A 25,283-nucleotide genomic window follows, 5' to 3' on the forward strand; every position below is an offset into this window, starting at 1 on the left:
CCAGCAGGTGGAGACAGCCTATAAGAGCCCTGGCTAGCTAGAGATAGATTCAGTATTCTCAGTCTCCAACAAGTGGAAGGTGGTGAGCCCTTTGGTCTTTTTCTCTCTACTCTCCTTTTTGTTTTAATAGGTAATTTTTTTTGGTTTTATGATAGTTTGTGTTTTAATAAATTGATAATTAGGATTCTTTGGGTGGAGTGTATATTTATTTACTGTTTCCTCAGCGACCCTCCAGACCGGTCAAGACGCTTGGGTTATGCACTCCTACCAGCAGAGGGGAGACTGAGAACACTAAAACTGTAACAATGTATAAGCCACCTGCCAACCCCCAAGCAGCCAGTAAATCTCAGTCTCCAGCAGAGGGTAGACGTGCAGCCTGAGAAGTCAGTCTGGTCTGGTAGGCCTGGGATTTGTTTTAGGCCTTTGTTGGTTAGCACCCTGTACTTAGAATCTGTGGGGTTCGGTGGGGCTCCGTTTTTCCTCTGGGGTGTCACACCCTGTGATCGGGTCCCTCCCCCTGCTGTGCTCTCCTGAGCAGTCAGCCCTGTGCCTTGGCTCCTGTGTGATTGCAGGTTCTGAGAGCCATATCCCTTGTCAGCGTTTAGCAACCGGGCTGGAAGGTAAGAAGCCAGTTGAAAAAAAAAAAGAAAAGCTCTGCTTGTTTGTTTTGGGGCTGACCAGAAGAGCTGCAGTGCGTTTGTGTGAGAGAGAGAGAGTCTGGGCGCTGCTGCCTGTTGCTTACCTCCTTTCTTCCCTGAGAGATGTCGGCGGGGAAACCGTCCCATTGCTGGTTCTGTGCGCGCCGAGGTGTGGGGAGCCAAAACCGCCTCTTTCTTTGCCTCCTGTATTGTCCGCAGAGGTTTCCGGGGTCGGCTCGGGCTCTGTTGATACGTCCTTGTTCCCGGGTGCTATAGCGGCAGTTCCGATTTTGGCGGGAACCACCGCCATCTTAGATTCCTTCAGCCCTGCAGTTTCGCCTCAGACGTTGCAGGATTTTCAGGGGCAGAACGTAGGCTGATCTTCTGAGTGCTCAGGGGGCATGGGATTCCCACCTGATTTTATTTGGTGGTTGATCCAGGCGTGGAAGTCAGGATCCCAGCAGGCAGACCTTCAGAAGGGGGTAGGTCCTTTAGTTGCCAAGTGCCTTCGTCTGGAATGGTCAGAAGACCCTGAGTTTTTGTCTTTACAGCACTCAGAAGAGGAGTGCAGTGATCTTGGAGATGACGTTCTTTTGGACACCTGTTCTGAGGAGGAGGGGAGGGGTCCTTGCCAGTTGAAGATCCCTCGGTAGTGTGGATCTTTCATAGAGATGAGCTGGCTGAATTGATTGATCAGGTGGTTGCTACACTTAAATTTGATTCTCCTGAGACCACGGTGGCGGAGGTAAAGCAGGTAGACCCGTTGGTTAAGGGTATTCGCCGGTCTTCCCGTTCTTTTCCCATGAATAAAGACCTCAGAGAGATGGTCATGCAGGAGAATCCCCAGATTCTGCTTGTAGGGTGGCTAGAGCTATGGCGAGGCTTTATCCTCTTCCGCAAGAGGATAGGGACTCCTTAAAGAAGTCTCCTACAGTAGACGCAGTGGTGACGGCGGTCAATAAAGCCACTGCTATTCCTGTTGATGGGGGGGGGCTGCTCTCAGGGATCCTCAAGATAGGACGTTGGAATCCTTGATTAGGCGTAGTTTTGATCTGTCCGCCTTGTCGCTGCAGGCCTCAGTGTGTGGAGGTTTAGTGGCTCGTGCTTGCTTCCGCTGGGCTGAAAAACTCTTAGATGATCTTGCGGTGGATAGATCTTCCTGGGTACAGGAACTAGCCAAGCTGTAGATGGGCTGTTCTTTCTTAGCGGATGCTCTTTATGATTTGCTGCGAGCGTCGGCAAAAAATATGGCATTGGTTGTGGGAGCTCGTCAGGCTCTTTGACTTTGAGTTTGGTTCGCAGATGCGGCCTCTAAGTCCAAGTTGTGTTCTCTCCCCTTCAAGGGTTCTATGCTGCTTAGGGGAAGAGCTGGATAAGTTGGTGTGCAGTCTTGGGGAGGCTAAGGTTCCGTGCCTGCCAGAGATGCATCCCAGAAAAGGTGGTTGAGGGCTATCGGGCCGTAGTCGTCTGTGAGATGCTCGGCGGTACAGGCCGGGTAGTGCCAATGGTGCACCTAGAGGGTGACTTTTTTTTTTTTTTTCAGCGTACGCAGCCCTTTCTTGGAGGCCGCCGGAGAGGTCAGGATGCATTTTCGGTGGGTTCCGCCTCGGTACGTAACTCGCAATGAAGGTGTGCGGGTCCATCCTGTGGTTCGCATGGGTGCTCGTCTGTCAGTTTTACCAGAGGTGGACCCACATCACGTCAGATCAGTGGGTGCTCGAAGTGCTGTGCGACGGGTATGCCCTAGAGTTCAATGGCCCTCTTCCCGATTTTTTTTTTTCTGGGATCTCCGTGTTGCTCTCGTCTCAAGGCCAGGGCAATTCACCAAACCCTCCTTTGGTTGATCGATCTGGGGGCTGTGGTTCCCGTACCCACCTTAGGGGGGGGTTGTTACTTGATTTATTTCGTAGTTCCCCAGAGGGAGGGTGCCTTCTAGCCCATTTTAGATCTGAAAAGGGTCAACGGGGTGCTGAAGGTTTCCTCCATCCGTTCTGGATGGAGACTTTGCGTTCAGTCATCGTAGCGGTTCAGTCGGGGGAGTTTCTCACTTCGTTGGATCTGACAGAAGCCTGTCTACATATTCCCATCCGGGTGGCACATCAGCGTTTTCTTCGTTTTACGGTCTTAGGACAGCATTTTCAATTCTGTGCTCTGCCGTTTGGTCTTGCGACGGTGCCTTGTACCTTTTCCAAGGTTTTGGTGGTCGTAGCGGCGGCATTGAGGAAGCAAGGAATCTTGGTCCATCCATATCTTGATGATTGGCTGATTCCAGCCAAGTCAAGCCAGGAGAGTGTAGAGGCGACCGCGAGAGAGTCGCTCGGTTGGGTAGTGAATGTGGACAAGTCACCTAGTTCCGTCGCAGTCCCTGGAGTATCTGGGAGTTTGTTTCGACAGGTTGAAGGGGCGAGTGGTCCTACCGTCAGCTCGGATTGTCAAGATGTAGGCTCTTATTCATCAGCTTTGCTCCAAGAGACTTCCTTCAGCTCGCTCTTATCTGCAGGTATTGGGTCTCATGGCAGCGTCGATAGAAGTAGTTCTGTGGGCCCGGCCTCGCATTCGGCAGTTACAGTTGTCCCTGCTGGATCGCTGGTCTCCTCAGACTCAGGACTTGGAAGAGAGACTCTTTTTGCCGGATGCTCCCCGCTTCAGCCTTCAATGGTAGCTTCACACGCTGAATCTGGAGTAGGGCATGTTCTTGGATCCTCCGAACTGGATTGTTCTCACCACAGATGCCAGTCTGGGAGGTTGGGGGGGGCCCGTTGCTTCAGACAGGTGGTCCAGGGCCGTTGGTCGTCGTTGGAGGTCGGGTGGTCCATCAATTGTTTGGAAACGCGGGCTCTTCAGTATCTTCTAGGCTGCAGGGTTCTGTCCGACAATGCTACGGCCGTCGCATATGTCAATCGTCAAGGGGGCACGAAGAGTTGGGCGGTCGCCGAGGAGACAGCGGAGCTAATTTGTTGGGCGGAAGTTCATCTGCAGTGTCTCTCAGCAGGTCACGTGGCCGGTGTGGACAACGTGAGCGCAAATTTTCTGAGCAGACACACATTGGACCCTGGAGAGTGGTCGCTTCATCGTCCGATGTTTCATCGTCTGATGATGGAGTGGGATCTGCCTGTGATGGATCTCATGGCAACGTTCGCCAATGCTCAGGTGCCACGTTTTTTTTAGTCATCGTCGAGATCCGTGGTCCGAGGGGATCGATGCCCTGCTGCTTTCATGGCCTCCTCAACAGCTGTTGTACGTGTTTCCTCCTTGTGCCCTGGTAGGTCGTGTAGTTCAGAGAATAGAGCGGCACTTTGGCACGGTGATTCTGGTAGCTCCAAATTGGCCTCGTCGGCTGTGGTACGGAGATTAGTGTGTCTGGCAGTTCGGGGGCCGCTGTCTCTGGAGGAGTGAGTGGTGTTAATGCAAGGCCCCATAGTGATGCCCGGTCCGTCTCCGTTCTCGCTTACGGCTTGGCTCTTGAGAGGAACAGGTTACGGAAGAAAGGGTTTTCGTCCAGAGTAATTGATACTATGTTGCAGTCCTGTAAACGGTCCACCTTCGTTGCTTATGTTTGCGTGTGGTGAATTTTTGAAAATTGGTGTCAGGAGCGTTCTTATTCTCCTTGGCGCATTTCGGTTCCGGAAGTTCTAGAATTTTTGCAAGATGGTGTGGATAGAGGTCTCGCTCTTTCCTCTTTGAAGGTTCAGGTGGCTGCTTTGGCTTGTTTCCGGGAGAAGGTACATGTGTATCCTTGGCCTCTTCTCCGGACGTGGTTCGTTTTTTTGCGGGGCGTGAAGTTGATTCGTCCGCTGCGGCGTCAGGTGGTTCCATGGGATTTGAATCGTGTTGGTGAGTCCCCCGTTTGAGCTGTTGGTTTCGAGTACTTTTAAGGATCTCGCTCTGAAGACGGTGTTTTTGGTAGCTATTGCTTCGGCTCGGCGGATTTCAGAATTGCAGGCTTTGTCTTGTCATGCTCCTTTTTTGACTTTTTCTAAGGAAAAGGTGTCCCTGAAGCCCATTCCATCTTTTTTGGCTAAGGTGGTTTTCTCTTTTCACGTGAATCAGGACATTCTTTGCCGGTTTTGGGCGATAGGTTGGGAGGTTCAACTCAACGCCGTTTAGCTAAATTGGATGTTCGTCGTTCTTTGCGTTCTTACTTGACAAGGACTCAAGTGTTTCGGGCCTCTGATAGGTTGTTTGTGTTGTATAGGGGACCTAAGAAGGGTTCTGCAGCTTCTAAAGCAACAATATCCAGATGGTTGAAAGAGGCAGTTTCTTCAGCATACTTGCTCAAGGGGCGTGAGGTGCCTTCGGTACTTAAGGCACATTCTACTCGGGGGGTGCCTTCCTCTTGGGCTGAAAGTAGTTTGATTCCTCCTTAAGTTATTTGCAGAGCGGCTGTCTGGTCCTCTCTGCATTCTTTTGTGAAGCATTATAGGATTGATGTGCAGGCTAGAGAGGATGCAAGTTTTGGTGCGGCAGTTCTGACTTCTGGTTTTCGGGGTTCCTGCCACTATTTACTGCTTTGGTACTTCCCAAGCGACCGGTCTGGAGGGTCGCTGAGGAAGGTGAAATTAGGCCTTAACTGCTAATTTTCTTTCCTCTAGACCCTCAGACCGGTCAAGAACCCACCCGGTATGTTTTAGACTAGTGTGGTCTGCAGACTGGTTTTGGTTTTGTGCCTCAGGGTTGCTATGGCTGATAGGTCTTTAGTTCTGGACTTCTCGTTTTCCGAGGACAAGCAGGCTGCTTGTTCTCACTGATGGGTGACGCCCACGGCAGCCCTGAGGTCCAGAAAACTTCCTAACAACAAAAGTTTGCTAGAGCCTTCGGGCGCGCGCACTGCGAATACGCGGCCATCTTCCCGCCTATCGCGCGGGGACATCAATTTCTTTTTGTCCGCGGTTGAGAGACTGTTTTTGTTCCCTCTCAGCGCATCCTGAGAAGCCTTCGGTTCTCTTTGTGCAATCTTCGCGTCTTTTTCTCTCTTTTCTTTCTTCCTTTGGGCTCCGTTGAGCTGTTTAAAAAAAAAAAAAAAATGTCCCATAGACTTTGTTTTTGGCCGGCTTAAGTTTCGTTTTGCTGCCATTGTGGCCCTCTTAGGCTGCCCATTCGGGTTTCTCCCCTTTTTTTGTGCATTCTTTTTGGCACCATTACCGACTTTGACTTCGCCTGCGCTATTTTTCCATCCATGACATCGAGGATTCCCAGCGGCTTCAAGAAGTGCGATCGGTGCAGCCGGGCAATCTCGGGTTCTGATCCACGCGCATGGTGCATTCAGTGCCTTGGGCCCGAACATCGCCCAGCCGCCTGTAAATTGTGTCTATCTCAAGAAGCGGACACAAGCGGCGAGACAAGCTCAACGGGACTGTCTGTTTGGAGCTTTGCCCGGTACGTCGACAAAGGTACCGAGTTCGGCGGTGTCGATGTCTGCACTGGAGCAAGCATCGACCTCGGGAGTGCAGGTAATGGCTGTCCGCAGACCACTGCACGCTGGGAGTAGTGAGCTGTCGAGTGGGTTTCTACCTGTCTCAAAGGCTCCTCCTTCTCAGGCCCATCGGGACCGACATCTTTGGACCTGACCCCGAGGAGACGTTTGGATTCGACGTCCTCCTCGTCGGTACCGAGGAGTATCGATGCTGTGCCTCAGGCGAAGGCCAAGAAGCATCGGCATTGGTCTCCTTCTCGACATGGTACCGGGAGCTCCGGGGCGTCGAGGGACTCGGCACCCGAGAAGCATTGACGCCGGGAGGACCGTTCCCCCCCCCCCCTCTATTCAGGAGATGTCGATGCGTCGGCTGATGGACAGCCCGGTACCACCTCCTCATCCTTTGCAGGTTCTGCCTCCGTCTCTTGTACTGGCTCCCCTGCCTTTCCCGATGGAGACTCTGGATGAGCGCTTCCGAGCCATTCTTCCAGGTCTCCTGGAAGGGCTGATGCGCCCGTCTGTATCGGCACTGGGGGTCTTCCTTCTGACCCCACTCCCTCACCAGAGAGAGAGAGCTTTCTCCACCGGAGAGCCTTTCTTTCGCCTCCTTTGTCCAGGAAATGTCTGTCGGCATTCCCTTCCCGGTGGTTACTGAGGATGAGCCTAGGACTGAGATGCTCGAGGTCCTCGACTATCCTTCGCCACCTAAGGAGTCGTCCACTGCTCCTTTGCATAATGTCCTGAAGGAGACATTGCTTAGGAACTGGACAAAACCATTAACTAATCCCACCATCTCTAAGAAGGTTGAGTCCCAGTATCGGGTCCACAGAGAACCTGAATTGATGAGGACCCAGTTACCTCACGATTCTATGGTTGTGGATTCCGCTCTCAAGAGAGCCAGGAGTTCTAGGGATTTTGCCTCGGCGCCCCCCGGGGCGGGAATTTAGAACTCTTGATTCTTTTGGGAAGAAGGCCTACCAGTCCTCTATGCTCGTGTCCAAGATTCAGTCATACCAGCTGTACACGAGCATCCATATGCGGACAATGTGAAGCAACTGGCGGACCTGGTAGATAAGCTCCCTGTGGAGCAAGCCAGGCCTTTTCAGGTGGTGGTCAGGCAGCTGAAGGCATGTCGTCAATTCCTGTCCAGCGGTGCTTATGACACTTTTGATGTTGCATCCAGGTCCGCTGCTCAAGGTATAGTAATGCGCAGACTTTCATGGCTGCGTGCCTCTAACTTGGACAGTAGGACCCAGCAGCAGCTTCAGATGTTCCTTGCCGGGGGCATAACATTTTTGGCGAGAAGGTTGAGCAGGTTGTAGAACAGCTCAACCAGTGGGTAATCACCCTTGATAGTCTGTCCCACCGGGCACCTTCAGCATCTACCTCAACTGGTAGACGTTTTTTCCAGGGAAGGAGGAGTGCTCCCTATTCTTACAATAAGCGTAGGTACACTCCACCTTCCCGATAGCCTTCTCAGGCTCAGCCCCAGTGCGCTCATTCGCGTCAACAGCGTGCGCCCAGACAGGCCCCTGCAGCTCCCCAGCAAAAGCAAGGGACGTGCTTTTGACTGGCTCCAGTTGAGCATAGCCGCCATAAACATACGCGTGCCGGACGACTTGCCAGTCGGAGGGAGGTTAACATTTTTTCACCAAAGGTGACCTCTCATAACCGCCGATCGGTTGGTTCTCCAAATAGTCCGGTTTGGGTACACCCTCAATTTGATCTGTACACCTCCAAATTGCCCACCGGGAGCTCAGTCCTTACTATGTAAACTACTTTGAATGTAGTTGCAAAAACCACAGAAAGGCAGTATATCAAGTCCCCTATCCCCTTCCATCCCTTCCCCTTCCAGCACAGGCAGGTATTTGCAGAGGAACTCTCTCCGCTCTTCTCAGCGCCAATGCAGTCGAGCCCATTCCACCCGGGCAAGAAGGGCTGGGATTCTATTCCAAGTACTTCTTGTGCAAAAGAAAACAGGGGGGGTGCGTCCCATCCTAGACCTAAGGGCCCTGAACAAATTCCTGGTCCGAGAAAAGTTCAGGATGCTTTCCCTGGTCACCCTTCTTCCTATGATTCAGAAAGACGATTGGCTATGCTCACTGGACTTAAAGGATGCTTACACTCACATCCCGATACTTCCAGCCCACAGGAAGTATCTTCGGTTTCGTCTCAGAACGCAGCAATTCCAGTATTGTGTGCTGCCTTTTGGTCTGGCCTCGGCACCTAGTGTCTTTACAAAGTGCCTGGCGGTGGTTGCAGTGTCGCTACGCAGACATAGGAGTGCACGTGTTCCCTTATCGCAATAATTGGCTGGTGAAGAGCACCTCAGAGGAGCTCTACAGTCCATGCAGATGACTATTCAGCTTCTGGAGCTACTGGGGTTTGTTTTAAATTACCCAAAGTCCCAACACCTTCCAGTTCAAAAAATAGAATTCATAGGGGCTCTGCTGGATTCAACAACGGCTCATGCCTTTCTTCCGGACACAAGAGCGGACAACCTTCTGTCTCTTGTTTCCATGGTCAGAGCAGATCACAGCTCGGCAGATGTTGAGACTGTTAGGTCACATGGCCTCCACAGTTCACGTGACTCCCATGGCCCATCTTCATATGAGATCAGCTCAGTGGACCCTAGCTTCCCAGTGGTATCAAGCTGCAGGGAATCTAGAGGATGTGATCCAATTGTCCACCGGGTTTCACAACTCTCTTTGATGGTGGACCATTCGATCCAATTTGACCTTGGGACGTCCCTTTCAAATTCCTCAGCCACAAAAAGTGCTGACTACGGATGCGTCTTTCCTGAGGTGGGGAGCGCATGTGGATGGGCTTCACACCCAGGGGGTTTGATCCCTTCAGGAATCAGGTCTTCAGATCATCTCCTGGAGTTATGAGCGATCTGGAACACTCTAAAGGCTTTCAGAGATCGGCTAGCCAACCAAATTATTCAAATTCGGACAATCGGGTTGCCATGTACTATGTCAACAAGCAGTGGGTGCACCAGATCTCGCCCCCTGTGTCAGGAAGCCGTTCAGATGTGGCTTTGGGCTCACCGTCACGGTATCTGGCAGGCGTAAACAACATTCTGGCCGACAGATTGAGCAGGATTATGCAACCTCACGAGTGGTCGCTCAACTCGCATGTGGTACATAAGTAATGCCATACTGGGAAAAGACCAAGGGTCCATCGAGCCCAGCATCCTGTCTATGACAGCGGCCAATCCAGGCCAATGGCACCTGGCAAGCTTCCCAAACGTACAAACATTCTATACATGTTATTCCTGGAATTGTGGATTTTTCCCAAGTCCATTTAGTAGCGGTTTATGGACTTGTCCTTTAGGAAACCGTCTAACCCCTTTTTAAACTCTGCTAAGCTAACTGCCTTCACCACTTTCTCCGGCAACGAATTTCAGAGTTTAATTATACGTTGGGTGAAGAAATATTTTCTCCGATTTGTTTTAAATTTACTACACTGTAGTTTCATCGCATGCCCCCTAGTCCTAGTATTTTTGGAAAGCGTGAACAGACGCTTCACATCCACCTGTTCCACTCCACTCATTATTTTATATATCTCTATCATGTCTCCCCTCAGCCGTCTCTTCTCCAAGCTGAATAGCCCTAGCCTCCTTAATCTTTCTTCATAGGGAAGTCGACCCATCCCCGCTATCATTTTAGTAGCCCTTCTCTGCACCTTTTCCAATTCTACTATATCTTTCTTGAGATGCGGCGACCAGAATTGAACACAGTACTCAAGGTGCGGTCGCACCATGGAGCGATACAACAGCATTATAACTTCCTCACACCTGTTTTCCATACCTTTCCTAATAATACCCAACATTCTATTCGCTTTCCTAGCCGCAGCAGCACACTGAGCAGAAGGTTTCAGTGTATTCTCCGAGGACAAGCAGGCTGCTTGTTCTCACGACTGGGTGACGTCCGCGGCAGCCCCCACCATCCGGAAGAAGCTTCGCGGGCGGTCCGCACGCAGGGCATGCCCACCGCGAATGCGCGGCCGTCTTCCCGCCCGTGCGTGACCGTTCCCGCCAGTCTTTTCCGCGCCTGGAGAGAGTCGTGCCGTCGCCGCTCTGTCTTTCGCAGCCCCGGAAAGACCGTCGCGTTTACGCGATTTTGTTTAATTTTGTTTTTTTCGTTTATTGTACTAGCGCCGCTCTCCTTTTCCCCTTTTTCAAAAAAAAAAAAAGAGCACGCGCTCCTTTTCCCTCGTTTCTAGCGAGGGCGTCGCGGCCTTGTGGCCGCGCGATCGATTTATTTTTCCGAGGTGTGATTTCCGCCACCATCGACGACTTTAATTTCGCTGACGCGATTTTTCCGTCGATGTCCTCGAAGGTCCCAAGTGGATTTAAAAAGTGTGGTCGGTGCGGCCGGCCGATCTCGCAGACCGACACCCACGCTTGGTGCCTCCAGTGCCTCGGGCCGGAGCACAATATCAAGTCGTGTTCTCTGTGTCTCGGTCTCCGGAAACGGACTCAGGTTGCGAGGCAAGTTCTACGGGACCGTCTTTTTGGAACTTGCGCCGGCCCCTCGACGTCGACCTCGACGGCATCGGTATCGACGCCCGGTCCTTCGGTACCGGTATCGATGCCCGAGAAATCGGCACCGATGGCATCGACCCCAGGAGAACAGGTCCCGCCGGTCCTCCGGTGAGGGTAGGGGTGAGAGGCCGCGTGGGCAGTCGGCCCCGGTCACTCCCTCAGCCCGTGGCCCTTGGGACCGAACCCTGTCTGACCCGGTTCCTCGGGACCGAGGGGGATCGACCTCCTCCTCCTCCATACCACCTGGCACCGGTGACTGGCACCGCAAGAAGCCTAAGAAGCACCGTCACCGGTCGCCCTCGACGCATCCGGCTCTCAGTACCGGGGAGGAGTCGACGCCTTCTTGTTACTACAGTCAGGCCCTTAGACCGTCTCTGCAAATCGTCCCAGGGGGTACTGGGTTCTTGGTGAGGATCTGGTGGCAGAGCCAGATCAGGAGATGCCCTCTTTGGAAGGGGGGGGGGGGTCAATTATTTAGGACCAAGTCTCCTTTCTGAGGATTGTGGTCTGGTGGTACCAGGTGTGGGGGTTTTTTTCTCCCAGGTGAGGGCCCTGCAGTAGTTAGAATTTTTCACATTGAACAGGTGGCCACGGCTTTACGTTTAAAGATGAATTTTTATCATAACAGAGTAGTCCTCCGCCCTCGCTCTAAGTTCCTGACGAAAGTGGTGTCTGAGACTGAGTTTCATCTGAACCAGTCAATTGTCTTGCCAACATTCTTTCCCCGACCTCATGCCCGTCCTGGCGAAAGCAGCTTGCACACCTTGGATTACAAGAGAGCACTGGCCTACTACATGGAGTGGGCAAGACCCCACAGACAGTCCACCCAGCTTTTTTTTTTTTAAATCCCAACAGGATGGGGATCGCCATGGGGAAACACACCATTTCTAATTGACTAGCAGATTGCATTTCCTTCACTTATGCCCAGACTGGGCTGGCCTTGGAGGGTCATGTCATGGCTCATAAACTCAGAGCCAAAAGCTGCATCGGTAGCCCAGAAATTTGCAAGAATGCTATGTCGTCTGCAGTCCACACATTCACATCACACTACTGCCTTGAGCAGGATACCTGATGTAACAGTCTGTTCGGGCAGACAGTGTTGCAGGATCTGTTTGGGGTCTAGAATCTCTCTTATCTGTTCCCTTCTCCTCTACTGTTAATTCCAGACTCCGTTCCTTTTATCTTGCTGCACCTCACGCCTGGAATAAACTTCCCAAGCCTTTGTCTAGGCTTCTCTTTGGCCGTTTTTAAGTCCAAACTTAAAGCCCAGCTCTTTACCACTGCTTTTGACTCCTAACCACTGCTCGCTTGCCCTATCCTTTATCCTCACCTCTTTATTCTCCTACCCTTAATTGTTCTGTCTCCTGTCTTATATAGATTGTAAGCTCTTTGAGCAGGGACTGTCGTTTTGTGTATGGTGTGCAGCGCTGCGTATGCCTTGTAGCGCTATAGAAATAAGAAGTAGTAGTAGAATCCAACTCCATCCTCCTAGGCCCGTTTTATTCTGTTCCAGCTGCATTTTCATTCAGAGTATATATAGTTTCAGGTTAATCTGTTATGTTCTTACCTTTGCGAGGCCCAGTTGACCTATGTTTGTTGTTTTTGTTGAGTCTGAATGCTAGGAATTCCCCACTTGTGAGAATAATTATAAGCCTACTTGCCCTCAGAGAAAGCGCAGGTACTTACCTGTAGCAGGTGTTCTCAGAGGACAGCAGGCTTTGTTCTCATAGTCCGTCCCTCCTCCCCTTGGAGTTGCCGCCGCCTTAGTTTACTTTTTTTTTGCTGTGGTTTTAAACTGTGACAGGTGAGAAGGCACTCAAGCATCTCTCTCACTCAAAGCTCTTGTTAGACTTTGGTAAATTCCGGACTAGTAGACACAGGTCGGCATCACCCACTTTTGAGAATATAAAGCCTGCTGTCCTCTGAGGATACCTGCTATAGGTAAGTACCTTTGCTTTCCATGTTAACAGGACCATTGTGCTCCCAGTCTGGAGGGAGGTGGAGGAAATGAAGAGTAAAGGCGGCTCCATAAGTTGGTTGTCAGAGCACTGTGTGCTTATCTAGATGAATAAAGTAGGCCATCGCTTCAGCATATTTTGATGGGATGTGACGTACTTGTTGAAGGCTCACTCCACCAGGATGCAGGCAGCCTTTTGAAGTGTGTTCTTATTCCCTTGCAAGATGTTTGTACGGTGGTCTCTTGGTTGTCTTTGCATTCCTATGTGAGCACCAGCACTCAGATGTACAGGCATTCAAGGAATCAATTTTTGGTAAACAGTTGTTGAAGTTTAAGTCAGAGCATTGACACAGGTTTGTGCCAAGAGTCTGAGTCCTAATTGGATGGTATTTACTGTGCTATGGAAATGTAGCTGAGAAGCTTTGAAGCCAGTTATTCTGTCTCCATCTGCTGGTAGGAGTGCATAACCCACCTGTCTGCACTGGTCTGGAGGGTCTAAAGGAAAGAATGTGCAGGGAAAATCTAATCTCTCTCCTTGGCAGCGTTCATTAATGTACTGTCTTAATTTTTTGTAAACTTTGCTAAAGATGTCCATTGATGTGGAAACATGCTGTGAGATCACTAAACCTTTCTGTCCTTTTAACAGGTAAAATAGTTTCAGAGAAATCAGGTGTATTTCAGAATCTGTCTGGGTCATCCAGTGTGCAGTCAGTGAGCAAGAGATCACAGAACATGAACTCCACAGCGGGCACCAAGCTCTCTTCCACCTCCACCACTCCTCAGGTACTAGTGCCTCTTAACCAGTGTCTGTCTGATGGGGTAAAATCGACTTCTGGCCACTGCTCCTAGAACCTGGTGTCTCCTTGCTGGATAGAAACCACTACAGCAGCCCCTGTCACAGCCAGCAACCTCATTCAGCCCATGTAGTTGGTACAGCAGTGTGGCATCCGTGGTATGAACCCAGCCCATCCACCCATTGTGGGGCAACTGGTGCTCTTGACCCAGCTTAATGATGCCCAGGTGGGCATTTATTAGACTGCTTATTTACCCAATCCAGAAATCGTGAAGCTTATTTTAGCCCAGGTGATGCCTGAGGAAGGCTCTGTGCCAAAACACAGCCCATGTAGGGTTATTTGGGTTACCTCTTCACCACTTTGTGGACTTTTTTGTGTGTATTTTGACAAATAAACCTTATTGAATTGTTTCCTGTGAACCTTTTTTTTGTCCCTTCAACTCTTTTTTTTTTTTTTTTTTTTCCCCTCATATCTATTTGATTTAAATGCCTTTGTTCATAAACTGTACCTGCTTTACACAGGCGACCGTTGGGATTTAATTTTTTTTTTAATTAATTTTCCAGGCCATGGACTTCACGGAGGGATCCAGTCATGCCTTTGGAGGTAAGGGTCTTTTTTTAAAAAAATCCTTCCTAAGTTCTTCAGTGCAGGTGTTTGAGCAGCATAATTAGAGGGGGTGTCACCTGAACAGTGATTTTAATATAGTTATTGAAAATGGAACTAGGGCTAAAAGGTGCAGGTAACCTCTACTGTTCCATTTGGGGCTTGAAATTACTGTACAGTGTAGTCCATATCTTCCCCTTGGATTTAGCTTGTTGCTTTTGAGAATTAGCTGAAGGTGTGATTTAAAATTTGCCATCGTGCCTTTTGATGGCTCACAAGTATTTTCCTGTCCCCAGAGGGCTTGCAGTCTGTTTATACGTACCCAAGCTACTGAAAGGTTAAATAATTGCCCAAGGTCAAAAAGAGTGTTTCCTTCTTCAGCCATTTTATTGCCCTTTCACAATCTTAGTTCAGCTCTTTGGCAGGAAAAAAATAAACTTGCAAAAAAAAAAAAAAAAAACCAAACCTTTCTCCAAAGAAGCAGTTAAATTAATTGGTGACATCATCCAACAGAGCCAGTGTGCCAGAACTCTAGCAAATTCATTTCCATATCTTTACTAAAGGGCAGAGCAGCTCATTTTGCTGGTTTCAGAACTAGCTATTGAGCCTCATTTCCCAGGAAAGGGAGGCGGCTATGGGCTGACTGAGATAGGACTCTAACCTCCTGAGACTGCCTGCTAAGCTCAAATGGGAGCCAGTTGACCAAGTGGACCAGGTGTGGCCTATCCAGATCTCACGGCTCAAGTATGACCATCTACCTGCTTAAGATTGAAAATACTGAAATACTCAGCTAGCAGGCTTGGGTTATATGTTTCAGCTCACTTCTGTGTTCTCTATCTCCACCTTCTGGTGACTAGACATGACTAACCCACAAGTTTTGGAATAGTGTAAAGGACTGATGGAAAGAATTATCAGGCAAGACCTTATTTCTCCATCTTCTAGATGTAGACATGCGTGGGAGTTCCAACCCTAAGAGGTTGTCTGTGTGGAGCAAGATCAGTTTACTTCATCCGTGCTTCTATGCTGGTTACTGAATCGTGAGAAAGTTAAGAGCTGGATGGACTACTGCTGTTAAATTGCTCCAGTTTTGAAAGTGGAGACAGTGATCTGGCTAGGGTGAAGAGGTGTGGTGGTGCCAGACAGTTGGGAATGACTTGACCCATCATTGTGTCATAGTGGTGGTGCTGAAGAGGCTATAGAAACTTCTCTGTTCTGATGCAATTTCTGCTTAAGTAAATGTAACTATGTGAATACTCTGATAATGTAAGGTGGCTGCTTTTTAGATCTTAAATGTTTTATTTCCTTAGTGTCCCTCCGGACCGGTCCAGGAACTGACTTGTGGGTTATGTACTCCTTCCTTCCAGCAGGTGGAGACTGAGAAATCTGAATTTCTTGAGCCAATAAGAGCCCTATGCAACTAGCCTTAGATTTAGTAAACGCAAGTCTCCAGCAGGTGGAAGGAGGTGAGCCTTTCTTTTCCTCTCTGTCTTCTTTTTTAGGTTTCTATTTAATCCTTTTAAAGGTAGATTTTTGTCTGGACAGAGGCTGTATTTTTCTCTCTGTGCCCCGTGGTTAGGCTTTGTTGTGACTGGGTGCAGTGTACACCTCAGTCAGCCTTGGGATGTTACACCCGGGGGGTAACGGGTCCCTCCCCCTCTATACCTCCTTGGGTCCCTGCAATATTGTATTGCCTTGTTGGGGGACAGCTCAGTCTCTTCGGAGGAAGAGCACTGAAGCTTCAAGAGAGGCATCCCTTTTAAATTGAAAAAAAAAAATCAATAATCGGCAGAGTGCCGATTTCTTGCAGCAAACGGTACAGCAGCTCTGGGAGTGGGCGTTTTTGGGTAGCAAGTTTGAGCTCGGATCGTTTTAAGAAATCTCCCAGATCCGAAGAGGGGCCGCGGGATGGCCGAGAAGCTGCGCCATTGTCAGGTGTGTCAGCGCTGGGCGGTGGGATCCTCCGGCGCTTGCAATTTCTGCACCGCTGTGGAAACAGCTGATTTGCTGGTTCTGGCGGTTTTCTTCAGCTGGGTCGGTCGAGGCTTCGGGTGCGTCGGCGGCGGTCCGGTCTCCCCGTTGCTCAGTTGGGTTGCGCTCTCGTTTTGGCGGGAACAGCGGCCATTTTGCCAGCCCCAGCATCTGTGGAGGACCAGGCCTGTCTGTTTTTCTGGGGGAGAGTCTGCTACAGGGCTTCCTTCTTCTGGAGGTATTCAGGTTTTCCCCCAGAATTTGTTATTCAAATGTACCAGGCTTTTCTTCTGAAGCAGTCAGGTTTTCATTTGCTTCATTCTGTTTCTTCAAGGGACCCTCTGCCCAAGCGTATACCTGTTAAAAGAGAGTTAGAGAGTCTGGGGGTCTCGAAGATCAGGCTTCGGACCAGGATTTGGATATGCCCGCATTGGAGGATATAGAGTTTTTAGAAGAGTCACAGTTGGAGGACTCTGGTCCCGCAGAGGCAGGGTCAGATTCTGGTTTTCCAGGTACAGATCCGTCGGTGGTTCGTATTTTTCACAAAGAGGACTTTTCAGGAGCTAATTTTTTTGGTGGCCGACACTTTGCATTTTGAGGAGCATCATTCTGTAGTTCCTGAGGTATGTACGGTTGATTTACTGGTCAAGGGAATTAGGTGCTCTGGGAAAACGTTTCCTATGCATCAGGACATTAGGGATATTATCAAGGCTCAGTGGGATTTCTCGGATTTTCCTTTTAGGTTAGCTAGGTCCATGGTTCGACTTTATCCAGTTTCTCAGGATGATAGATCTCTTCTGAAGGTGCCTGTTGTGGACGCTGTAGTTTTGGCAGTCAAAGATTGAGACGGGTTTGGCTTTTTTAGCAGATGCCTTGTATGATTTGTTGAGGGCATCGTCGAAGTCCATGGCCCTTTTAGTCGCTGCTCGTCGGTCTTTGTGGCTAAAAGGCTGGTCTGCGGATGCAGCGTCTAAATCTAAATTGAGTAAGTTCCTGTTTCGGGGTTCCTTTTTGTTTGGCCCTGAATTGGACAAGCTGGTCAGTAGTTTGGGAGATATCAGGGTGCCTCGTCTTCCAGAAGATCGTCCTATAGCGTCTCAGCGCTATTCTGGTTTTAGTCGGGGTCGAGGACGAGATTTCCATCGCTTTAGGTCTGTCAGGGCTGTTCCACCGCAGCACTGTCGTTTCTTTCAAAGAAATCAGTTCTTTCGCGGGTCCCGCTTGGGAGGTAAGGATTCCCTCTCTTCTTTTCAATCCTCTACCCGTCCAGCCCAATGAAGGTGCGAGGGCCTTGCCTCTGGTTCCGGTGGGAGCTCGTTTAGCTCTGTTCTTTCAGAGGTGGGCCCAAATCACTTCAGATCAGTGGGTTTTGGAGGTTATTCGAGACGGGTACGCCTTAGAGTTTGCTCGTCCTGTATCCGATGCCTTTCTAGGGTCTCCCTGCTGTTCTCGGCTAAAAGCAGGTGCGGTTCGGGACACGCTGTTAAGGCTTCTCCAGCTGCAGGCGGTTTGCCCAGTTCCTCTGTCAGAAGTCAAGAAGGGTCGTTATTCGATTTATTTTGTAGTTCCAAAGAAAGAAGGTTCCTTCCGGCCAATTTTAGGTCTCAAGGTGTTCAGTCGATTGAGTCGGGTTCCCAGTTTTCGGATGTAAACTTTGCGCTCGGTGATAGTGGCGGTCCGGACAGGAGAGTTCCTTACGGCTTTGGATTTGATGGAGGCCTATTTGCATATTCCAATTTGGAAAGCGCATCAACGATTTCTCCGATTTGCAGTCATGGGACAGCACTTTCAGTTCCGCGTGCTTCCCTTCGGTTTAGCCACGGCGCCGCTTACTTTCACCAAGGTCATGGTAGTAGTCGCAGCAGCGCTCAGACGGGAAGGCATTTTTGGTTCATCCATATCTGGACGACTGGTTGATTTGATCAAAATCGTATCAAGAGAGCCTTCAGGTCACGAATTGAGTGGTTCAGGTTCTGCAGTCCCTTGGTTGGGTGGTCAACTCAGCCAAGAGTCGGTTGGTGCCAGCTCAAACCCTGGAGTACTTGGGAGTTGTGTTCGATATGGCACAGGGTCACATTTTTCTTCCTTAGGCAAGGATTCTCAAGATCCAATCTCAGATTTCCGCCTTGCTGCGCAACCAAATCCCGTGTGCTTGGGATTATTTACAGGTGTTGGGCTCCATGGCAGCAATGATAGAGGTGGTACCTTGGGCCAGGGCGCACATGCGCAGTCTTCAGGCATTGCTCCTGTCCCGGTGGTCTCCTCAGACGGACTCAGTACATGTGAGGTTACCTTTGCGGATGCCAGAGTGCAGCAGCTTGTTTTGGTGGTTGGGGACGTCTAATTTAATCAAAGGCATGCCATTAGATCAGCCCAGCTGGACAGTGATAACTACGGATGCCAGCCTCAAAGGCTGGGGTGCCCATTGCCTGGGACAGTTTGTTCAAGGTCAGTGGTCTCGGAGACATCCTTGTCGATCAATCTCCTAGAAACCAGGGCGATCAGTCTAGCTCGTGGCGTTTTCTTCCCTAGTGAAGGGCAGGTCGGTTCGCTTTCTTTCAGACATTGCGACCGCAGTGGCTTATGTCAATCGGCAGGGAGGAACAAGGAGTCGGATGTTACATCTGGAGTTATCAAGAATCATGTCCTGGGCGGAAGCTCATCTAAGTGCTCTGTCGGCGTTGCATGTGGCAGGAACGGAAAACGTGCAAGCAGATTTTCTCATCGGAACCTTCTAGATCCCAGAGAGTGGGCTCTGGGATCGCGAGCCTTTCAAGTGATAGTAGATCAGTAGGGGTGGCCAGTAAGGGGACCTACTAGCCACTCACATCAACGCCAAAGTAAGTCGTTTCTTCAGTCACAGGATCCACGGGCGGAAGGGGTGGATGCTCTTCTCCAGCCTTGGCCTCAGGGTCTTCTATACGCGTTTCCTCCGTGGCCTCTATTGGGGAGACTTCTACAGCGCATCGATGTGCACGAGGGAAAGGTGATCCTGGTAGCTCCAGATTGGCCTCACCGGCCATGGTACGCGGATCTTCTGCGTCTCTTAGATGCTCCCCCACTTCGGTTGCCGGATCATCCCGGTCTGCTTGTTCAGGGGCCGATTCTTCATCCAGATCCGGCTCAATTTTGTCTTACGGGCTGGCTTTTGAGAGGGCGCAATTGACGAAGAGGGGTTACTCTTCCAAGGTCATTTCTACCATGCTTCGTTCGCGTCGTCGTTCTACATCTTAATTATATCAGAATTTGTCGAATATTTGAAGCATGGAGTGTAGATCGAGCGATTTCTCCTTTACGTGCTTCTGTTCCGCAGATGTTGGATTTCTTGCATCATGGTTTTGATAAGGGTTTGGCTCTTGCTTCCCTTAAGGTTCAAGTGGTGGCCTTATCGTGTTTTCAGGGACGCGTACACGGCAAGTCCTTTGGCGAGCCTTCCAGATGTCTCGTTTTTTGAAAGGGTTAGGTCTTCTGCGGCCCCCTTGGAGAGTGGTGTTCCTAGCTTGGGATCTTATTTTGGTCTTGTCTGTTCTTACTAGATCTCCCTTTGAACCTTTATCTGATTGTTCTCTTAAGGATTTGACACTCGACTGTGTTTTTAGTGGCCATTGCTTTGGCCAGACGGGTGTCGGAGTTGCAGGCTTTTTCATGTAGATCGCTGTTTTTGGAGTTTTCTAAAGAGCGGGTCGTGTTGCGGCCAGTGCCTTCGTTTCTTCCTAAGGTGGTCTCCTGTTTTCATCTTTCTCAGTCTGTGGTTTTGCCAGTCTTAGGTTCTTCCTCAGGTTCGGAGGATCAACGCAGATTGCGATTTCTTGATGTTGGGTTCTTAGGCATTATCTGAAAGTGTCAGAGGATTTCAGACGTTCAGATTGTTTCTTCTTATCGGAGGAGTCTGTAAAGGTCTAGCAGCTTCTAAATCAACTCTGTCTAGATAGTTGAAGGAGACGATAGTCTGCCTACATTCTTTCTGGTAAGCAAGCTCCGCAAGGGATCAAGGCTCATTCTACTAGAGGGCAAGCGGCGTCTTGGGCCGAACGTTTTTTGGTTCCTCCGTTGGAGATTTGTAAGGCAGCAACCTGGTCTTCTTTGCATTCGTTCTTGAAGCATTACAGATTGGATGTGCAGTGCCGTCAGGAAGCGGTTTTCGGGGCAGGGGTTCTCACGGCAGGGTTGCTGGGGTCCCTCCCTTAAGTTGTACTGCTTTGTTACTTCCCACAAGTCAGTTCCTGGACCGATCCGGAGGGACGCTAAGGAAGGAGAAATGAGATCTTACCTGCTAATTTGCTTTCCTTTAGTCCCTCCGGACTGGTCCAGATCCCTCCCAGATCAGTGTACGGTGTATATATGTGTTGGTTGTTGCATTTGGTTCTCAGTCGGAGCTGTTTTGTACTTTGCATTTAAAAAAGAAAAAAAAATTATAACAAGGAATTCATTTTCCATTGGGCAGTTCGGCACGGAGGTGTCGCTATTTTGCTTTCCATGGATTGACTGCTAACATTCCTGGTGGCACAGAGGAAGGGGAAAATTTTCTCTCTTTATTCTTCTCCTGCTTTGTTACTTGTTTACTGAATCTAAGGCTAGTTGCATAGGGTGCTTATTGGCTCAAGAGATTGAGTTCTCAGGCTCCACCTGCTGGAAGGAAGGAGTACATAACCCACGAGTCAGTTCCTGGACCAGTCCGGAGGGACTAAAGGAAAGCAAATTAGCAGGTAAGATCTAATTTCTCCTTTTCCCATGTGGAAGTTGGGGTCTTTTTGTGCCTTAACCTTTATCTTCTCTCTGACAGACGGAGCATCCAGTTACGACCCAAATGTATCAGGAATGAAAAGGTAAAGTAGACTTTATGTATACATTCTTTGTAGGCAGTGGTGGAAAATCACTGACTAGCTGCTGATATAGAACTTCCTACAAATGTAAATTACTGAGCACTTCATAAATTCTCTCAGTATCTCTAGTTATAACATGTTGAAATCACAAGAGCCCATGTCATCTCCTGATAGGATTTCGTGCCTGGTTTGTGTTTCAGACCTCGTAGCTCTGATGGGGATGTGAATGATATTTTGAAGAAGGTTCCTCGTGTCAGCTTGGAGCGCTTGGATGTGGATCTAACACCAGATAGTCAGCCTCCTGTTTTTAAAGTATTTCCTGGGAACACCACTGAGGATTTCAGCTTGATAGTCATAGAGCGAGGGAATGTGCCAGAAGAGGCTATGGTGAAGGTAAGAGTTGATGAGTGGAAGCTGAGGGACATGAGCATTTAGTGAAGAGGTTGCTGGGAAGTTGTGCTCACTCACTATCTTTCATGTTCTCCCTCAGGAAGAAACCATGGAGACTATGATAATGCCACCTGGGGATGATCCCTGTGAGACAAAGCCCCTTCTCCTAGCACAAGAGACTACCACAGAAAACCTAGTTTCTGTGTCCAGCTCCCCAAGTGTTGGTGCCACCAGTGATTCTGCCTGCCTAGAGTTCTCAGCCACTCTGCCACCAGTAGCATCCTCTGGTACTGTGAGCTGTAAAGTGTGCCAGAAAGATGGGGAGCTCCTGGCATGTAACCAGTGTGCCACACGCTTCCACATAGACTGCCACCTTCCTGTTGTTACAGAGCCTAACAGGTAGCGTAAAAGATTGAAACACAGGGAATTTGGGAAGGAACAGGCATTTGAATGCTTAATCTTCAGAGACCAATATAATGGTGTACTCCTTTTGTTGCAGGGCACATGTAGAAATCTATTATGATTTTGTTGGTACCCACATACAGAGAAATGACTTTTTGGGTCATACTTTATATGATGTAGGGAGTAATTAGGGTGAAGCAAGGATGGGATAGATGTGCATATGTTAACATTTTTTTCATCTGTCACCACAGCAAGGAGTGGAAGTGTTTGCTTTGCCAGGATTTGCCAGTCCCAGAATTGCCAACCAGTACCGGCATCATCCTACAAGCAGATTCAAGTTCTGAGAAGTTATCTCCAACTTTCCAAACGGTTTGTATAGAAATGGGTGGCACTCGCCTGTAAAACAGTGTGCTATATCTGGATGCCAGAGGGAGCTCAAGAGTGTGGCCCTATGCCCAAGGATTGATTTGCTATAAGAATTTCTTGCTTGAGTTCTACCAGATTACTAGTGACTGACCACTGTCAGAGAGGCTGCTGGGCTTGATGGATCTTAGTCTGACTTGGTATGTGTTAAGCTATATTATAAAGCTGTATTCCTTGTCAGCCCTCCAGACTGGTCCAGCTGATAATGCAAAGGTTATAGTCGCCTATCAGCAGATGGATACTGAGCACAATCTTTTGATACCTGTATAATAGCACTGACCCACCTCTCAGCTAGCCAGTATGTTCTTAGTTCTGACAGGGACAGGTGCTTAGTCGTTGGTTGTTTTTTTCCCTGGAATTTATTTATTGGTTTATTAGTCGCCTGTACTGGATCTATTTGCTGTATATCAAATGCAAGAAATAGGACAAAGATTAGACCCCTAGGGTGTATACCTAGGAGTGGCCATGTCCCTTCCCCAATATCCTGTACTTCTGGGGGCACCTTGGTGCCTTGGCCCGGTCTGTACCGAGAGCCTTGAGACCGCATGTGGCAGCAATTTTTTAACAGAAATCAAAATCCCTGCAGCAGTTGGGAGCACATCTTCCTTGGGGGAGTAGCGGCTCCTGTTTTGTGTGGTGGAGTTCTCTGTGTTCCTGGTCCAGTCATGGTAGGGGGGGACAGTTCAGGAGCGTTGAGTCTCCACAGCTAAGTGTACCGTGCCTGAGTGGTTGCATTGCTATCGGGCATGTGGGCACTGGGGTCTGGAGACTCCAGGCACATGCTACAAATTCTGTGGGGAGCCCAAATCCTCAATCCTGCAGGAGTCTGAAGGTGCAGTTCAGGAGGCTTTGGGTGGCGAGGCACTTTCCCACTCAGCTGCTGAGGCCAGTGTGGGTATTACAGCAATTTATTTTTTTGGTGAGAGAGAACACTTGCTGGCACATTGCGCGCCTGACTGCCTACTGCGTTTAAGCTGGAACACCTCACCAGCTCTGCTTCGGCTTCAGGGGATAGATAGGAGTTGGGGGCCTCGGGGTTCACCCTGGAATTTATTTTTACCAGGCCTGGAAGTCAGGGAGTGGGAGGTCTTCAGGAGGCTTCCTTGTCGGTGGGGCCTGGCCATGCTCCTATCCATTGTCTGGAGTTTCCGAAGCGGCCCTTGTTTCTCCACTTGATCCCCCAGAGGAGGAGGGTCATGCTGAGTCCTGTGTTAGAACTCAATTATGCTTTTCTGTACTCTTGTCTTTCAGTACATATTTCAAAACATCGCTAAATTAGCTGCTGAAAAACAGGAATTACATCTTAAGGCAAAGGGCTTGCTAGCTGCAGTTCAAGACAGACAGGAAACAAAAAGCTGCAAATAGTGCCAAAATGACTCCAAAGGAATTTAAAAATTTTCAAGAATTGCATAAAAAGAGCCAGGAAAAGTATAGAGCATTGCTAATGCTATCAGCGCTCCCACAGCTCATACAAGTCACCATCCACTATGGTGAAGGCAGTGAAGCAAATGTTTTATCTGCCACATTGTCCTAGAACATGACAAAGTTTTTTTTACATTAGCCAGCCAACATGGATTGATTCTGACTGACGCTTCAAAGACATTTACAAGTGTTAATTTTTTTTTTATTTTTTTTACATGCGAGGTGACATATGGTAGGCACCAGGAAAGAAAGACAGTGTGACCATCAAGGGTGAACTGGGAAATAGGAAGGTTCAGAAGTGGTTTTCACTCTGTATGCTGAAAGAGGCCTACAACACATTTTGTGAAACATTCTTATCAGTAGTCATGTGCTAAGCCTGTTGGCTTTAACAAGTTCTGTGATCTGAGACCACAGGAGGTTTGTCTTGTGAATGAACTGCCTCAAATAGTTTGTGTCTGTAAGTATCGTGAAAATATTCAACTCCTGCTGGAAGTTCTGAACAAACACATCATGTCTTTGCCAACACAGTTCAATTCTTTCATTGCTAAATTTGCTTGTGATCCTGATTCAGAACGATACATGTACAGAAAGTGATACCTGTTCTAACAAATTCCTGTTTGGTGAATCAGCAGATTACCAAGTCTTGTAGAAGTCATTGAACTGAAAACTTGCTTTGAGATGTTGGATGCCTTTCTTGTTCATTTGTAAATAAAAAAAATAGTCAGTACTTTGCCAAGTAGAAGGTTTCAAATGAAACTGTTGTTATCCAAGTTGGTTTTTCAGAAAATTATGCCTTTAAGCAACAAAATGAAATTCAAAGTGCACACTGGATCAACAGTCAAGCAACTGTTCCACGGCATATGTTTGGATGCCAGACAAAGCTGGCATTTCAGCAGCATTCATAAGTGATTACTTGGACCATGAGAAATATGTAGTCCATATATTTTTTTAATCACTTATTAAATTTGATCAAGAGCAAAAACCTTTCAGTTAAGGAAATTAATTTCTTGGGGATGCAAATGAGTTTAAGCGCAAGTTCCTTAGCGTCCCTCCGGACCGGTCTAGGAACTGACTGGTGGGTTATGCACTCCTTCTACAGGTGGAGACTGAGAACTCTTGACTCTAGAGAGCCAATAAGAGCCCTGACCAACTAGCCCTAGATTCAGTATTCTCAGTATCCAGTAGGTGGAAGGAGGTGAGCCCTTTCTAAGGTGGCTGTTTAAAAAAAAAAAAAAAAAAAGGTTTATAAGAAACCTGTTTTGAATCTGTTGCTTGAAGATCGCAACCATCAAGGCAACACTGGAGGATGGCTGCTAACTGCAAACAGTGGTTCCAGGGGAGCAAGAAGTTAGGGCTCTTCAGCTTGGAAAACACTGATGAGGGGAGATATGATTGAGGTCTACAAAATCCCGAGTGATGTAGGCCCTTCTGTTGCGCTGGTTGCCGCAATAATTGGCAGGACTGTATGGCTACCTCTGAGAGGGGCTGTAAGGCACAGTCTGCAGTGGTGGCTGGACTCAGACAACTTGGTTTGCGGCACAAGTCTGGCAGATGACAATCTGTTGGTCTGGGAGGGCCCATTGTCTCAGTCAAGTTGCACAGGGTGTCTGGTTGAGAGAGGAGAGTCAAGGGTGCAACAGGCTGAAGACCAGGGCCATCTTTCTCACTCTCTAAGGTTTTCAGGATCTTCTGACCAGGAAGTCAGTCAGGGTACTTTGACAATGTTATAATGGTAGTACATCTAAACTGCCAGGGGGGGGGGGGGGGGGGGGGGGGGGTGCACCAAGAGCGCATAGGTGGCCCGAGAGGATGCTCTTCAGGCACAATTGATACTGTGCTGAAGTTAAGGTCTATGACTTTGGTCTATGTGTGAGTATGGAACTTGGTACCAGGAGAAGAGG

The 25,283-nt window shown here is 49.0% G+C and overlaps 1 protein-coding gene across 1 annotated transcript in view; it reads left to right on the forward strand.

The window, feature by feature from the left end:
- TRIM28 (tripartite motif containing 28) overlaps positions 1-25,283 on the forward strand; it is a 159,662-nt gene that overhangs the window by 103,454 nt on the left and 30,925 nt on the right. The window contains exons 9-14 of the mRNA XM_030197655.1: positions 13,204-13,340; positions 13,915-13,954; positions 20,706-20,748; positions 20,946-21,138; positions 21,236-21,534; positions 21,789-21,906. Of these exons, the coding sequence (XP_030053515.1) occupies positions 13,204-13,340; positions 13,915-13,954; positions 20,706-20,748; positions 20,946-21,138; positions 21,236-21,534; positions 21,789-21,906 (830 nt within the window). The remainder of the gene's footprint in view (positions 1-13,203; positions 13,341-13,914; positions 13,955-20,705; positions 20,749-20,945; positions 21,139-21,235; positions 21,535-21,788; positions 21,907-25,283) is intronic.

This window comes from Microcaecilia unicolor, chromosome 3, assembly GCF_901765095.1.
Source record: "Microcaecilia unicolor chromosome 3, aMicUni1.1, whole genome shotgun sequence".
Taxonomy (NCBI): domain Eukaryota; kingdom Metazoa; phylum Chordata; class Amphibia; order Gymnophiona; family Siphonopidae; genus Microcaecilia; species Microcaecilia unicolor.